This window comes from Ochotona curzoniae, unplaced genomic scaffold (assembly GCF_017591425.1).
Source record: "Ochotona curzoniae isolate NIBS_2020 unplaced genomic scaffold, NIBS_Ocur_1.0 scaffold_3208, whole genome shotgun sequence".
Lineage (NCBI taxonomy): Eukaryota > Metazoa > Chordata > Mammalia > Lagomorpha > Ochotonidae > Ochotona > Ochotona curzoniae.
In genome coordinates, this window is record NW_024467106.1 from 18,116,773 (window position 1) to 18,133,765 (window position 16,993).

Genomic DNA, 16,993 nt, shown 5'->3' on the forward strand with positions numbered 1-16,993 from the left:
CTTCTGCTAAATTGAGAAGTCTGGTCATCTTCTCATCTTGCATCACCCAGCTTGGCCTTTGCCATGAGATGCTGCTGCCTGGCCTGGCCTGGGCCTAACGCAGTCCTAACTCTTGCTGACAGGTGCTATAGTTTAATTCTGCCCAGCCTCCCCACATCTCTGCCTTTTATGCACTCTGAGATGTGATAGCCTAACCTAGCTCAGCATGGCCCTCACCCCGTCCTGGTTCCCATGCATGCCATTGTGCTATGGTTTGGCATGGCCCTGCCCTGTGTGCCCCTTACAGAGCCAACCCACATACCTGCTGACAAGTGAAGCAGCACTTCTTGGCCTGACCAACACCCAGCCCTGATTCACGTGCTTACCAGTGGGAGCGATGGCTTACCAAGGAAGTTCTTCAAGTCGCTCTACCAGGCCAACTCCCAGACCCAGATCTCATGCATGTCAGCAGATGCTAGTCCCTTACCCAATACAGTCTGCCTTCTTTGTCTCAGCCTTTGTATGTGCTGGTGGATGTTGTGGCCTGGCCCACCCCACACCCAACTCTCAGGTGTGCCTGCAGGTACTATAGCCTGGATCTGCCCAGCGTGTTCCTAACCCCAGTACCTATGAGTGTTAGTGAGTTCCATGGCTCTGCCTAGCTCAGCCTGTCACCACCATCAGCCCACATGCAAACCAGCTGGTATGGCAGTTCCACAGGCATGAACCCACAAATCCCCTACAGAATCTGCTCCCAGATCTGGCTCTCTCACATGCTGGTTAGTGTCACGGCCTAGCCTAATATGGTTCACACCCTGCCCCAATACTTATTGGCAGGTACTGTGGTGGAGCCCTGCCAGGCAGTCCCCCAAGCGATCACATTTGTGTGTGCTAGTAGTTGATTTTAACAAGCCCAATTCAGGTCTCCCACATGGGTGGGTGTATTGGTTTGGTCCCAAAGGTCCTTCAGTTTCCCTTCTCCAAACCAGCTTGCATCAGCCTGCTCATGTACCGGCCAGTGCAGTAGCCTGGTTGGTGGAAGTCCCCCCCGAAGCCACTCCTCACCTGTCAAGCTCTCCCTCAGCGGTCCTCCATCTCACACATCTCCAGATCTGTTTCCATGAACAATCCACAGCTGCCCCTTCCCCAATGCCTGCAGGAGTGCAGATCCCCAAGCCCCGCCGTCTGGCATTGTGCTGTGCCAACCTGGGGCCCTGCCCGCCTACCCCACTCATGCATGGGTCTACAGACCCTGTCTGCTGGTGTACTGGCATCAGCCCCCTATATATCTTAAACTAAAAAAAAAAAAACATAATAAAGAGAAATGAATAGGCAACTATGCTGGTATACTGGTATAGTTTATACCAATTTGGCATTAACCAGGCCCAGAATGTCCACCAGCAGCTTTTCTCCCAGCAGTGTAACACTTGCCTAGGTAAAATATAACACAGGCATTTGCTTACAATTGGGAAGGATGTGACTTTTTTTTAAGTTATTTTAAAAAATTATTTATTTATCTGAAAGAGTTGCAAAGAGAGAAGATGGGTGGAAAGAGAGAGAGAGAGAGAGAATCTTTCATTTTTTGGCTCCTAAGTGACTGCAAAGGCCAGGGCTGGGCAGGAGCCTGCAGTTCCACCTAATCTCCCATGTGGGTGGCAGGAGCCCAAACACTTGGATCATTTTCTGCTGCTCCCCCGGGTGTTCCCTTGGGATTCTGGAGTCTCTGATGGGAACTTAGCTAGCCATGCTACCATGCTGGCCCCCCAAGGTGTGACTTTTTAAAAATTCTGTATAGGCAATCTGATTTTCGACTTTGATGTTATAAAGCTTTCTGTTAACTGTAAAATTCAAGACACAAGTCATTTAACCAGTACTCGGACACCTGGTGAATGCTGCCCACTTACACACGCCTGGCAATGTTTTAGGCCTTGGGAATTCAACAGTGAATGAGACAGGAATCTCTTCCCACCTGAAACTTTAGGGGAAATTTTCTTGTTTCACATCAGGTTTTCCTGGGGCTCTGTGAGGTTTCTGAGAGTTACAGTTTGGTCTGTCTATATGTTACACATCTCCTCTTTCAGTAAGTCTTTGATTCTGGGCCAACACTGTGCTGTGCCTGTGTAAGCTACTGCCTGAAAGGCTGCCAATCCCATATGAGTGTCAGCTCAAGTCCTACTTACTCCACTTATTATTTTTAAGATTTGTTTATTTTTAAGTGGAAGGGCAGATTTACAGACAGAAGGAGAGCAGAGAGAAAGATCTTCGCTCTGCTGGTTCACTTTCCAAGTGGCCACAGTGGCCAGCTAATTGTTCCACTTCTGATCCAGCTCTCTGCCAGTGCACCTGAGAACGCAGCAGAAGATGGCTCAAATATGTGACCCCCTGCCCTCCACTGGGTGACCTTGGTGACATTTTGGGCTCCTGATTTTGACCTGGCCTTACCCTTGCTGTTTGGGCCTTCTGGAGAGTGAAGCAGCAGACAGATCTGTGCCTCTCTATAACTCTGCCTTTCAAATTAAAGAAGTAAGTCTTAAAACAAAGCAGCATATTTTGATTATTGCTTTTTATTGGAAAGTCAGATATACAGAGAGGAGGAGAGACAGAGAGGAAGATCTTCATCCGATGACTCACTCCTTCAGTGGCTGCAACCACTGGCGCTGAGCCAATCCAAAGCCAGGAGCCCGGAGCCTCTTCTGGATCTCCCACATGGGTGCAGAGTCCCAAGGCTTTGGGCCGTCCTCAACTGCTTTCCCAGGACACAGGCAGGGATCTGGATGGGAAGCGGGGCTGCCGGGATTAGAACCGGCGCCCATAGGGGATCCCACTGTGTGCAAGGTGAGGACTTTAGCTGCTAGGCTACCATGCTGGGCCCTATTGCTTTTGTTTTAACAGTTTATCAGCATACCTTTGGCTTCTCACATGCCCCGAGGTCTTTCCTGTGTGTCCATAATAGTCCATGCTAGTTTTCTGTTTTCTCCTGTTTTAATGCTCTTTTGTCGCCCTGCCTCCTATGAGCATGCGCCTATAGGCCGAGTCTGTTCTCCGCACGTGTTTGTGGCATTAGCATTTGTGCACTGCCATTTCCTATCTCGACCATTTCTAAGGGACTGTGAGTCCTGTTGTGGCATTTTCGTTTCCTTTTTCTGGGTCTTGCCTAGTTGCACTTTTATTTCTGCCCTGAAACCAAACTTCCTCTCTGCTATCACGTTCTCTCATGATTGCATCCTTTGTCTCTTGCTGAAATCCACTTTAAAATTTGCTTGTTGCCCTTACAGAACAGACTCTGCCCAATTTCACCATTTTTCTGCTCAGCGTTTTATCAGATTTCAGCCCATTCTTTGCTTTCTGAGCACAGGATCACCCTCTTGGTTGTTGAGCCAATTCTTAAGCCTCTTGTTTTATCTGGTAGATTAGTTGTCCTGGGGGTTTAAAAGTTCTGTGTAAGTCTGATATTTTCCTTATAATAAAATAGAAGATATTCCCCTTGACCTTGCTTTCGATTGGCTTCGGGTGGTATGTGGGCCTCAGATCTCATCATGAAGGACTTCTCATCTGTCAAGTGGCCCAGGGACCTCTGAGGAATGGCTGTTAGAAAGCCCGCAGACCTGGGTTTTGTCTCAAGCACTTGATCTTGGGTTGATGACGCTGTTGGCCTTGGGCCAGCCCCACATTACCTGACTCCAGTCTCTTCTGTCACCAGGCTTTGTGTGTCAGGCCCTTGGGCCTCTGCTTCCCCGAGCTGAGCTGCAGTGTGCTCTGGAGGGGCCATGAGTATGCTACATGCTAACACCAGTAGCTGTCATCGGGCGTGTGGTTGTTCCCTGGGCTGCCTAGCCCATCTTAGAACTGCTTCAGAGTCGTCTGTCCAGTGACTTCCACGGGCAGTTAAGTTTGGGAACCACTGGGTGCCACGGTCCCAGGTGCAGTATGTGGCCTGTCCTGCGACCTCCACAGGTGCCAGTTCTCTGCCAGTTCCCCCCTCTGGAACTTGGACCCCATGTTCCTTCACCCGGAGGGTGGATGGCACAGTGGGTTCTCAGTGTCTTTCCTGAGCTGAGTCTCTTCCCTCATGCTAAGCAAAAAGTCTACCTCCTGCTGCCTTGTGTGTGGCCACTAACTTTTCTTTGCAACCCAGCTGTGAGATTTTGACCCAGTTTTACCCCTTGTCAGCCACTTCTGCCAGGACTGGGTGTGGGAAGTGGGATCCGGATGTGTGTGTTCACATAGCTCTCTTCCCCTGCACTCAGACTGTGACAGCTGAGTTCTGTGAAGTCTAGCTCAGAGGCAGCCATGCAGACCACCTGCCTGCCTAGTAGCTCGTGATGTGGGGAAAGCAAACTGGATCGTTGGGTTTCTCAAACCAGGGGACTCGGGGTTCAGAGGGGTGCAGTGCCCTAGCTCAGGTCAGGCAGTTAAGAAGTTGCAGAGTGATGACCTGTCGCCACGGTTGCTTGTGCCATTGGAATGCTCTCCCTGTGCAGGGCCCCATTGGTTCTCTCCAGGGTCAGAGGTGCACGTGTTTCACTAATAGGATGCATCTGTTCTCCATGTCCTTTCTTATTTTTTAGGAGATGATCTCCTACAAGATGATGGCGTTTTCAATATTTCGATCTTAAACAAAACTTGTTTAAGACTGAACAGGAGTTCCATAAAAGTTGGATCAGAACGAACGTATCAAGTAAGATCTCTTATGCTATTTTGGAATTACAGCACTTAAAAATATAGGTGATTGCTCCTAAGATCCAGGCTTAACTAAAGCTACAAATAGAGTGAGCGTCTGCAGCGTCTGTTACTGTTTTCAGAGCTGGATATGACATTGACATGAGTGTGACTGAGAAACTAAACCAAGACCCTGTATCTGATCACTTGCTATCATGATTTCTGCTAATGATTTATTATGGTTAATCATTAATTAATGCCATTGATAATTACTGCTTAATTTGCCAGCAGATTCACATTTGAGTGTGGATTCTTTTTTTAAGAGAATTTATTTATTTTTATTAGAAAGTCAGATATACAGAGAGGAGGAGAGACAGAGAGGAAGATCTTCCCTCTACTGATTCACTCCCCAAGTGGTTGCAATGGCTGGAACTGAGCTGATCTGAAGCCAGAGCCTCTTCCGGGTCTCCCACATGGGTGCAAGGTCCCAAGCCTTTGGGCCGTACTTGACTGCTTTCCCAGTTGGATGGGTAACAGGGCTGCTGAAACACAAACAGGTGCCCCATATGGGATCCCGGTATGTCCAAGGCAAGGACTTTAGCTGCTAGGCTACTGCACCAGGCCCTTGACTATGGAATCTTAAGAAACTGATTGCATGGCTTTTGGCTCTTATTTAGCTTCATTTAAAAAAATTACATGTAAAATTACTAAGTAAGTTTAGGAACTGTAATTATTTCTGTGTCATTTTTGTGCCTAGCGAATTATTCCTCACAGGGTAGAATTAATACATTAAAATTAATTATTCAATAACTACTTACCAAAGAATATAATATGTTAATAACTGGAATTTTCAGTTCAATCTAATAGAAATATATGAATAAAGCAATAAGTATGATATAATGAGTGCTTTCATTAAAAGTAAGTAAATATAGAATGACAGGTTGTGTGTTCATCCAGATAGAATTAAAAAAAATAAACAAAAACTCTGAATCTTGGTGTTGAGGAAGAATGATCCAGATAAAAGACCTGGGATGAGAGCAAAGAAGGAAATTGTGGGAAAATAGAGCAGCATATGGATAACAGGGAAGACAAAGAGGAGTAGGAGGAGCGAAGGCAGAAAAGGCCTACATTATACTAAACCCATTGTTAAAGATTTATTTATTTAAAAGACAGGCGGGAAGAGGGGGAGAGAGAGAGATCTTCCATCGATTGGTTCACTCCCCGAACGGCCACAGCAGCTAGAACTGGCCTGGCTGAAGCCAAGTGCCATGAATTTTATCCTGGTCTCCCACCGCAGTGTCAGGGTCCCAAGTACCCGTGCCATTTCCCCCTGCTTCTCAGACACATTGGCAGGAAACTGGTATGAAATGGAGTAACTGGGACTCCAACCAAGCAGCCCTCTGATATGGACTGCAGGCATCACAAGTTGCGGTTTAGCCAATTGTGCCACAACAGCAGCCTGCCCCCGTGGTATGGATGAAAGTTCAGTTAACCAATTAATTAATTAATTATTGTTGTTGAGAGGCAGGGGGTGGGAGCGTGCAGGGAGAGCTACTGAGTCACTCTCCATGTGCCTGGGATGGCGAGGGCAACTGAAGCTGGAGAGCTTCACCCCAGGCCTCCCGGGGCGTATGTTAACAGGAAGCTGCAATTGGGAGAGAGAATGCCAGACAGACGGACAGGGAACCAGAAAGGTTGTGGATTTTTTTTTTAATGTTTGTGTGAACCCGCAGAAGGATGTTAAGCGAGCAAGTGAGATATTCAGATTTCCGTACTAGGAAGAATACCAGGAGTAGAAACATTCAAGGACTCAAATGATTTGATATATGGTAAAGACAATTTTCAAACCAGTAGAGTAAGAAAAGTTTGTTTACTAAATGGTGAACTACTTGTTTAAGAAAACGGCTGATTCCTGTTTCATGCCCTACACTAAGATGATTAAAGTTGAAAAAGGCAACAATCTCGAATCTACCAGGCAAAAGTGAACATTCCAAAGCACTTTGCAAAAGAGAATATATGATTACCCAGACAGACATGACAGTGCCTGTCCATGTCTTATCAATATCATGCCTCATTAGTAAGTGGTCCAAGAGGAGAGGGCAGTGTAAGGTCCTGGGGACAATTCTGATGATGACATGGTGTGGGATGTGGCCATGGCTTTGGGTGGCTGGGGTGGACAAGAGGTAGTTTACAATACTGAGCTCAAGGAATTTCATTGGCAAATTTTGATGATTTCTCTAAAACTCTGATCTGTTTAGAAGGACTGGAAGGTAGTGCAGAGAAATCAGAGTTGAGAAAGAGAGGAATCCTTATGGAGCAGGTGTCAAGGCCTTGGATGACCATCGACGACTGATCGGGGAGGAGTCAGTGCCTGGCAGTGTTGAGGATGGAGATGGCATAGCCAATGGCACAGCAGTGGGAACACTAAATGTGTGGGCATTGCCACCAGCTCACGTGTACCAGCTGCTCAATGGCTGATCAGATCATTTCTTGGGTCTTTATGAAAGTGTGTTCCAAGATTTATTTATTTGAGAGAAAAGAGAGAGAAATCTTCCCATCTGCTGGTTCATTCCCCAAATGGCTACGACAGCTGGGACTCGGCCAGGTCAAAGCCAGAAATCCAAGAGTTCCATCTGGGGATCCCAAATGGGTGGCAGGGGCTTGGGTACTTGGGCTGTCACCTGCTGCTTTCCCAGGCACATGAGCAGGCAGCTGGATGGGAAGCCGAGCAACTGGGATGTGAATGCGTGCTCTGACGTGGTCTACTGGCACTACAAGTGGTGACTTCACCTCCTGCACCCTAACACTAGCACCTTCAGAAGGATTTTTTTTTCCCTGTTGCTCCTTATACCTGCTGCTTGAGTTGGCAAGGGGAAAACTATGGAGTTAGCAGTGCATGTGCTGACTCCACGGATCTGCAAGTACTGTTTTACCAGCACCTGAACAGGAAATGCCAAGTGAAGTATTATTACATGCTGGCTTTAAGTGTGTAATCTAGGGTAGTGCTTCAGTGGTAAAGTACTCTATTCTGTGAGACTTGACAATGGAATTCTTCCAATAACAAGAAATTAGAGAAATTGGGGGGCTGGCATGTGGTGTAATAAGCTAGTCTCAGCTTGTGGATGCTGGCATCCCAAATGGGCTCTGGTTCATGTCCTGGCTGCTTCACTTTCCAATCTAGCTCTGTCTTTATGGCCTGGGTATGCAACAGAGGAGGATCCAAGTGCTTGGGACCTGCACCCACACTGAAGATATGAAAGAAGCTCCTGGCTCCCGGCTTTGGATCAGATCAACTGGCTATTGCAGCCATTTAGGGAGTAAACCAGTGGATAGAAGATCTTTCTCTCTCTCTCTCCCCCCCCCCCAATCTCCTTTCCTCTGTAATTCTGACTTTCTAGGTAAAGTCGAATAAGTCTTAAACTAATTAAAGGAGTTGTGCCCAATAGCTCGATTGCAGTGTCTTCCACTTGGCTGGGTTTCAAATAATTACTTGAGAATAGCCTGATACTTTATTTTGTATTTTAAAAAGATTTCTATTTATTTGAGAGCCAGAGAGAGAAACAGAGAGAGAGAGAGTCAGAGAATGAGAGAATCTTCCATCTGCTGATTCAGCCTCAAATTACTGCTGTCACCAGGCCAAAGCCTTGAGTTGTTGGATTGCACCTGGGTCTCCTGTGGGGGTGCTAGGGAGCCAGGTACCTAATGCTGCCCTTCCTGGACTGTCTTCCTGCCTGAGCAGGAAGCTGGATTGGGAGTGAAGCAACAGGGACTTCAACCCAGGCACTCCAGTGTAGGATGAGGGCCAAACACCCACCCCCAGACTGGTATGTTATTTATCTGAGATGCAGTTGTACATCGTAAACTTGATCCTAAATTTTGACCCTGCCTAGATGAGAAGCAAGTTGAACTGGATAGGTAACATGGATTCCCCTGTTTAGCTTTGCTATTAAAAATAATTCAGATGGGCTGAGGCTGAGCAGAAAGAACTTGCTTGCTTTATCTCCCTTTTGCTCATAGTCTAGACACCTGCAAGCCAACTGAAAATTTAATGCAATGCTTTCTTTCATTGTCACGGCAGTTTAGAGTTCTGGGGCGGCGCTGGTATCTGGACAACTTTTATCACACGCTCACATTCAACATCACAACGAAGGATCCAGCTCCCGTAACGTGTTTGGACCTGCACCCGACAACTGAATATACAGTGAATGTTACCCTCCTGGGATCTCCTGAGCAGCCCTCAGCACAAGTCACACTGAGAACTGCCCCAGCAGGTGTGTGTCTGTGTGTGTGTGTCTTCCCTGCTGTGTGCTTCAGGGAAAGCAGAGCTAAACATGTGAACCCAGTTGTGCAAGGTGAGGCAGCCTAAGAAATGCTAGGCTGAGGAGTCATGAGACGCTGGTCCCAGTCCTATCAAAATGCTCTTCGGGATTCAGAATGCCCAATTTATTACCACCCATCCCCTCCCCACCTGCTGGCCCACAGGGAGTATAGGACCAGGCTGCTTGCTGTATTGAGGGATCCTTGGATTCCCTAGATTGGGAATTCTGTTGGGCGCTTAACCTCTTATTCCAAATTTAGGATGACAGAGCTCTGAGGATATTCGCTGTGGACAGCTAGAACCAACTTCCAGGAAGCTAGCAATAGGAGTCTTGCTGGAAGGGCAGTGTCAGGATGGCAAGACCTTGTGATTGGTCATGCAGAATCACAGTAACTTAGAGCACGGGGTGGGGGTGGGGGGAAGAGTTGTGAAGGCCACTTCATTAGCAACTTCCTCTTTGGTCTCTGGAGGAAGTCTTACCCAGAGCCTAGCTGAGGTAACTCCACAGTGCCCCCTGGTGGGAAGGGACGCAGTGTCTCTGCCATTTCATGTCTTGGTTAGTCCTTTAGCAGCCACGTTTCTAGACAATCAGGAGAAAAGGTGCACCTTTGATGGCGAACAGCAGAAGAGTACAAGTCCTGCCTTTCCCATCTGGGCTCACTTCCTGACACTCACCACCTCTCCTCGAGGGTCAAGTCTGGACAGTCCAGCCTTTGCACTTGGACACTAACGAGGGCCACACGGCCCCTGAGAATGAAAATGTACCTTTTCTTTTCTTTTCTGTCCCAGACTCTGCCTGGAGACCTGGTCTGATGGGTGTCAGCAGATGGTTACACTATGACATCATAAACCTAACCCCAAATGTATTTTTCAGCTGCTTAGTAATGCTTACATTCTGAATACTGAATTGTCTCCAGAGAAAGAAAAGTCTAGAAATAGAATCTACCTTCCCTTGAAAATTAAACGGAAGAAGCATTAACGCCTCCTAATTCTCTGCAGTGTCTTCCCTGCTGAGTTGCAGTTGAGTTGTCTTGCTCAAGTGGAGGGGTGATCTGGCCACTGCAGCCTGGAGAGCGTGTTTTTCTGATGGATGCTCCCCACATCTTGGTGCGCAGGGGGAATGGCAGGTGCCAGGATCGTGTGGCAGCAGTGTCCATAGCAGGTTGTAGGACCATGACGGCAGGCGGTATGGCTGCAGCAGAGTGAGCTGGGGACAGAGGGAGGAAATGATGCCTAAACTCTAGCTTGAGTGCAACGAGGGGTCCATATTATCAAGTTCAAGAAGAAGTCATTGCCATCTTCACCTCTGCATGTGGCCTCTGAATATCAACAGTTAAGTGTAATCTAGTGTGCCCTGTTTAAGTTTGTATGGATTACCAAGGGTCTAAAGCCTGCCGCCTGTCAAGTTAAACTTGGTTCTGGAGATTTCCCGAGGTTGGTTGGGTGACGTTGAACACGGTGCTCCCTTCCCTTGACCCTGTGAGGGGCAGGGGTGTGTTGCTGAGGCGACGTCACCATCTTGGACTCTCCACATTCTGTGCCGGATGCCTACTGTGAGCCCCAGTGTGTGTGCCCCGTGTGAGCCTCCTACCAGGACTCAGGTCGCCGCCATCCATGGGGGAGGCTTGATGGAGCTCTAGGCTCCTGGCTCCAGCCTGAGCCAGCACTGCTTGTTGGCAGAGTTGGAGAATAACCTAGTAGATGCAGACTTGTCTGTGTTTGTTTGTCTGCCTTTTGAATAAAGTGAAAATAAACCGAGAAATAGAAGAAAAGAACAGTAGTGGTCTGCTGTGTGGTGGTTGTGGGTCTTCTGGGAGGCCCACCCCATCTGTGGGGAGCCCTTTCAAGGCCGTTCCTGCCGGAAGCCTGCTGGCTGCCTGCCCCGGCCGAGGTCTGGCTCAGTGAGTGAGCGAGCAGCCCCTCTGTCTGGGCCGATGCCCCACTGTCCCAGCAGGACACATCTCGGGAGAGGCACCGGCTGCTGCCGTCCCTCCTTCACAGTCCCACGTCTCTGCTCTCCTCTTGGAATCCCTACTCCCAGAAGGATCCTAGGTGTTGTTTTCCATGGGCTCCTGTCAGCTGCAGCCTCGCTTCTGCACCCTGCTTCCTGGCTTGGAGGTTCCACTTTGAGCTGCATGGAGAATTCCCCTTGGCCCAGCCCGGAGCAGCTGGTGGATTTCTAGAATCTGTGCCTTCCCTGGTCTCATGAGATGCAGCAGATCTGGGCTGGGGACTTTTCTCCCAGGCTCCATCTTCCCTGTCTTTTTTTTTCCCCCTGCAAAATACATTACCTTCATTTCCCTGCAAAGCACCACACATCATAAATCTTTTCTGATTTTTAAAAATTATTTTCCATGATACAATTTTGTAGGTAGAGGAATTCTCCCCTTTCCTCTCATGTAACAATCCTCCCAATCCTGATGTTATTACAGCAGCATGGTCCCCCAGCAGCATGTAGAAGTTCAGCATTCTGCTACTCATTTGTAGCAGAATACCCAGTTGCATTGTAGCTACAAAGGCAGAAATTCTAGCACTGTGTTTGCCGTGGGAGTGCTCCTTTTATTCAGAAGTTAAAATGCATACTGCAAGGTATCTTCATTTCCAGGTATACTAGCCTCCATGTATGCAGTTCATCTAGGATACTGGTGCTGCAGATGGAGGATTAGCCTGGTGAGCCACTGCACTGCCCCTGCAGCTTCCGCACGCTCCCAGTCTGCCTGGCAGCCCCGGCTAATGAAGAGCTCAGGGACCCCAGCCTGCCTCTGTGGACTTGGCGGGCACATTCCCACCTTCCCTTAAAACTGACTTTCTGACACTTGGCGTCCCTGCGGTTGTTTGATGGGAACTGGGATACTCCTTCCTGCCATAGCTTCCTTTTCTGCCGCAGAAGTCAGCCCCTGTTGATTCAGCTTCTGGGAGGATTCCTCCAGTTCTAGCAGCTATAAGCCTTTCCCCTTCCGTCCAAGTCCCCTGTTCCATCTTTAGCCCCGGGGAAGGCCACTACCTTTTTCAGAGCCTCATTTCTTGCTCTCTCTCTCTCTCTCTCTCTCTCTAACTACTTCTTGTTCTCACACTGAAGTTTGTGTTCTGCAAACACACTGCAATCTGCCCGTGCTGTCTTCATAGAGGTGGAACGCTGTCAGGGTTCTAGGTCGTCCACAACCATCCAGCCTGCGTGGACATCCCACGGCTGCTCTTTCCCCAGGGCTTGCAGTGTTCATTCTGTGTGCTCAGCCCACCCTCCAGCCCTGGGCTTCACCGCTTGTCACCCTCCCTGGACCCTCGTGGGCTGTCTCTTGCGTCTCTTCAGGCACCTCACTTGGAGCCTATGTTCACATCTACAAAGACAGTGCTGCCACCTCTTTTACCAAACACCTTCCCGCTTTCTGTAGCCACACTGTCACGGTTCCAGTGATCAAAGAGGGCCTCTCCACTGACGCCTTTGCCGACTGCCCTCGTCTAAAGCCTGTTGCAGGCCCTTCTTGATAGATCCATATGTGGGGTGGGGTGGACATTTTGCTCTGTCTAAAGTAGTCCCTTCTTAGTGCTTTTCAAGGCTCGGCCATCACTTTCCATGGCCTAATAAGTAGTCTGACTTTTCCCCAGTGTCTGTAGCGCCGTCAACTTTAGATGCATCTTTTTCCCTTGTCTTGCTTTTCTGGCTGGGCCAATGTGATTTCAAATATCCTTCTTCGTGTGAATCCCTTCACTTTATTTCATTTTCTCCTAATCTTGTGTTATCTGCAAGAATAGACATTGCTGTGTTGGTGGATTTTATTGCCTTTTCCAATGCTGGGGGGAGGGAGGAAATCTCATTTCTAGAAACAGAATGCTAACGCACACTTGGAGATGATCCTCTTAAGAGAGCATCTGAGTTGGTAACGCTTCCACTGGAGTTTTCACCTACTTCCACACAAGAAGAATCCCTGCTGTAGATGCTCTACTCTGGGCTTCTGTGGACCAAACCACCCAAAGCAGTGTGGAAGCCCCCAGTGCTGGAGGAGTGCATTGCAAACCTGTGGAGGAACGGTGGATGTTTTCAGTTCTTGCCTTTGCCCTTCAGTGAGTTCCAAATGGGACAAAATATCGGGCACCGGTTCTAGGATTACCTATAAATATCCAGCTCCTCAAAATGCTCTGGAAAAATCTTCCCTAAATCTCTGATTAATGCTGCCCTGCTATGCCAGGAGAGCGTATTAAAGCAGGTCCCCAGGGCAGGTGTTTGGATCAGTGGTTAAATTGCTGCTGTCCCACGTCGAAGTGCCTGGCTTTGGTTCTTGCCGCTGGCACTCAGTTCTAGCTTCCTGCCAATATAAATTTTGGAAGGCAGCAAGTGATGACACGGGTAGCTGGCTGCCTGGCACCCACGTGGGAGACCAGCTGTTGTAGGCATTCAGTGAGTGAATTTGTGGGGTGAGAGTGCTGTCTGTCTCTCTGACTCTAGCTCCTGAATTTAACAACACCCCAAAAACACAAGTTCCTGGGTTCCATCACATAGATTCTGACTCAATAGGTCTAGGAGGGGACTCCTCATTTTCTTCTTTAAAAAAAAATAAGTGTTTATTTTTTTATTTGAAAAGCAGATAGAGAAGAAGAGACAGAGAAAGATTTTCCATCTGCTGGTTCACTTCCCAAGTGGCCTCAATGACCGGAGCTGAGCTGACCTGAAGCTTCTTCTAGGTCTCCCACGTGGGTGCAGGGTCCCAAGGTTTTGAACTGTCCTCGACTGTTTTCCCAGACCACAGGCAGGGACCTGGAAGAGAAGTGGAGCAGCCTGGATATGAGCCAGTGCCCATATGAGATTCTGGTGCATGCAAGGTGAGGACTTTAGCCGCTACACTACTGTGCTGGGTTCTGCATTCTCATTTTTTTTAAAAAGATTTATTTATTTATTGGAATGTCAGATATACAGAGAGGAGGAGAGACAGAGAGGAAGATCTTCCGTCCGATGATTCGCTCCCCAAGTGAGCGCAACGGCTGATGCTATGCCGATCTGAAGCCAGGATCCAGGAACTTCTTCCGGGTCTCCCACACAGGTACAGGGTCCCAAAGCTTTGGGCTGTCCTCGACTGCTTTCCCAGACCACAAGCAGGGAACTGGATGGGAAGTGGAGCTGTCGGGATTAGAACCGGCGCCCATATGGGATCCTGGCGCATTCAAGGTGAGGACTTTAGCCACTAGGCTATGCCGCCGGGCCTTGGAACTTCTCATTTTTTAAAAAATTATTTTTATTGATATATACCAACATTTCTTTCTTTTCTATTTTTGGAACTTTTTAAATTTTAGCTTCTACATATAAAGTGGAACATGTGGTATTTGTCTTTTTGTGTCTAGCTTATTTCACTCAACATGATGTCCCTTAGTTGTATCAATTTCAAAGCAAACGATTGAATTTTAATTATTTTTCATAACTCAAACAGTATTCCGTTACATATAACTGAATATATAAACTATATGTGTCTTGTGTGTGCGTATGTATTTATATATAAATGGCATAATCACTTTATCCATCTGATACTGGGCACCTTTGTTGATTCCGTATTTTGGCTGTTGCAAACACTGCTGCTAATAAATATGGTGTAGATATCTCTTTGGTGCCAAGTTTTCGTTTTTGGTGAGCTGCAGGCCTTGAAGTATTGCCACGTCACACGTGAAGACGCACTGCTTAAACCACCCAGAGCTTAGCTACCTCTGGACAGTCTAAAGGCCCAGCTTGCAGGAGGAGATGTGGGTAATAATTTTTACAAAGGCGGAACCTCCACGAACCCTAATGAAAGGCTGTCTCCTGCAGCCTTCGCAGCCTGTGTGTAGGATCCTTGTCTGCGCTGTGAAGTGCCTACGATGATGGGTGTGTCCTCGTCCATTTCTGTGTCCCAGTTGCAGACAGGAGCCCCCTGCTCCTCTGTCAGCTGCCGTCTTCACGCTCAAGGCCTACTCCATAAATTCACGTTCTATAGCCCGACACTGAATCTCACTTCTTCTCTACTTCCTGTGATGCAGGACAAACAGACAAATGACAAGTAAAGCACCCGCTTGATTGATCTGGATAGTTCCCAGGAACTGCCCCCAACACGGCAGTTCAGGCAACAGCCATACAGGAGGAGGAGCCTTAGCTTTGTGGACACACAGGGCTTCCTGCTCCTCCTGCTCTTGGAAATAGGTGACCAGAACACTCGGTGGCTTGCGACTCAGCCGGCGGTCATGACTGAACAGCATGGGGCTCTAGTAACTCATCTCCGGGAGTGGAGATGCGAAAGGTGCCCTTGCACCTGAGCCCAGGCCGGTCCAGAGCGCAAGAATCTGTACCTTGTTTGACTTCAGCTGCCAGCGTTATGATCCCAGGAGTGGTAGTCTCCTGCCAGTTGGATTGTGTGTTCACTCTTCCTTCTTGAGAGTCAGTGAGGAGGATGTGGAAGGAAACTAGGACCGTCCTTTCCCAAGTGGAAATGGGAAGACTGATGAAGAGCGGCCTTAACCCTGGAGTGACGGACTTGACCTTTGGCAGGGTTAGAAGGTTGACCATGAAAGGCCTATTGTCATCCTAGAAGTTGATGCCAGAATGTAGTATTTAGTCATCTTTTTTTGTTTGTAATATTTATTTTAGAGTCACAGAGAGAAAGCAAGGGGGAACACGACAGAGGTTGTCCAATCCCAAATGAATGAAATGGCCAGGGCTGGGCCAGGCCGAAGCCAGGGCCAGCAGCTTAGCTGGGTCTCCACGTGGATGGCGAGAACCCACATCCTAGGGCCATCCTCATGGCTTTTCCCAGGCTGCTAGCAGTGGGGGGCTGGATCGGAAGTGGAGCAACTGGAGACCAGACTCGGGTCCATATGGAGTGGCGCTGTGGGCAGTGGCTTTTCCGGGGATGCCACAATGCCAGCCTCTAGACATGGTCATCTTACCTGGCCCCTTGCCCTTCAGGCCAAACATCTTTCTTTTATGGTATTTTACGATCTAAAATTTTATGTTTCTATACAGTCTAATCTGCAGATATTTTCCTTTGTGATTTATTATATTGCATACAGATATAGAATACCTGGAAAAATAGCAGAGGCTGGCTGAGTTCCTTGGACTCCTACACACGTGCAACCTGGAAGAGACCCCCAGCTCTGGATTGGCTCATTGTGGCCATTATGGCCTTTAGCAAGTGAACCAGCAGGTGGAATATCTGTTTCTGTCTCTATAACTCTGCCTTTCCAGTAAAGATGAATAAATCTTAATGTATATAATTTTATTAAACAAATGAATATTTATATCCTATCTGATTTTTAGGGAAGACTTTAGGGAAGTGGCTTCTAAAATACCAGATAAAAAGCTGGAAGTCTAAAGCCCGCAGAAGCATAAAACAACGTAAGAATGTGGTTATGCATAATTTGTATCCTTACAACTTTGTTCATGGGTGACTCACAGATTTCAAAGTACATTTTCTACCTCTGTAGTCAGAGGGCCAGTCCCTTTTCCTTAGAGCAGCAGGATTTTCTGGGAGAATGGCTTTGCCTGGACGCCAAGATCAGATAGGAATTTCTGATCTCAGGAGGGTCTCATTAAAAAAAAAAACGCAGCATCTGAGCCGCATTTTATGAGGTCTGTTTGCACACCGCCCTCTCCATGGCTTGTTCCGTTACATAAAAGCACAGTTGATTTAGGGGGAGGGAGTCCAAGGACAGATGTGTCACATCTTCTAGGCCTGGCATAGTGATGCAGCTGTTTGGCCAGCCTCTGCTTACTATGCTGGCAACCATGTCAGAGCACAGGTTCGAGTCCCAGCTTCTCTGCTTTCCAGCTGGCTTTCTGCTGGTGTGTCTAGAGACGTAGCAGGGTGGCTCAAGTGCTGGGGCCCTTGCACCCACTTGGAGCCTCCGGCTGCTTAGCTGTGACCCGACCCAGGTTTGGATGTTGCAGGCATTTGCAGGATAAACCAGCAGATGAAAAAGTCTCTCTTTGTTTCTGTTCGCTGCCACTGTGCCTGGCAAATAAATACATATTTTCTAAGAAGAAAAATAAATAAATAAAATAAAATATAAAAATGCCCATTT

The 16,993-nt window shown here is 47.9% G+C and overlaps 1 protein-coding gene across 7 annotated transcripts in view; it reads left to right on the forward strand.

Moving 5' to 3' along the window:
• SUSD1 (sushi domain containing 1) overlaps positions 1-16,993 on the forward strand; it is a 115,967-nt gene that overhangs the window by 56,570 nt on the left and 42,404 nt on the right. For all 7 annotated transcript variants that reach the window (XM_040963558.1, XM_040963555.1, XM_040963553.1 and 4 more), the window contains 2 exons: positions 4,548-4,657; positions 8,717-8,909. In XM_040963558.1, the coding sequence (XP_040819492.1) occupies positions 4,548-4,657; positions 8,717-8,909 (303 nt within the window). The remainder of the gene's footprint in view (positions 1-4,547; positions 4,658-8,716; positions 8,910-16,993) is intronic.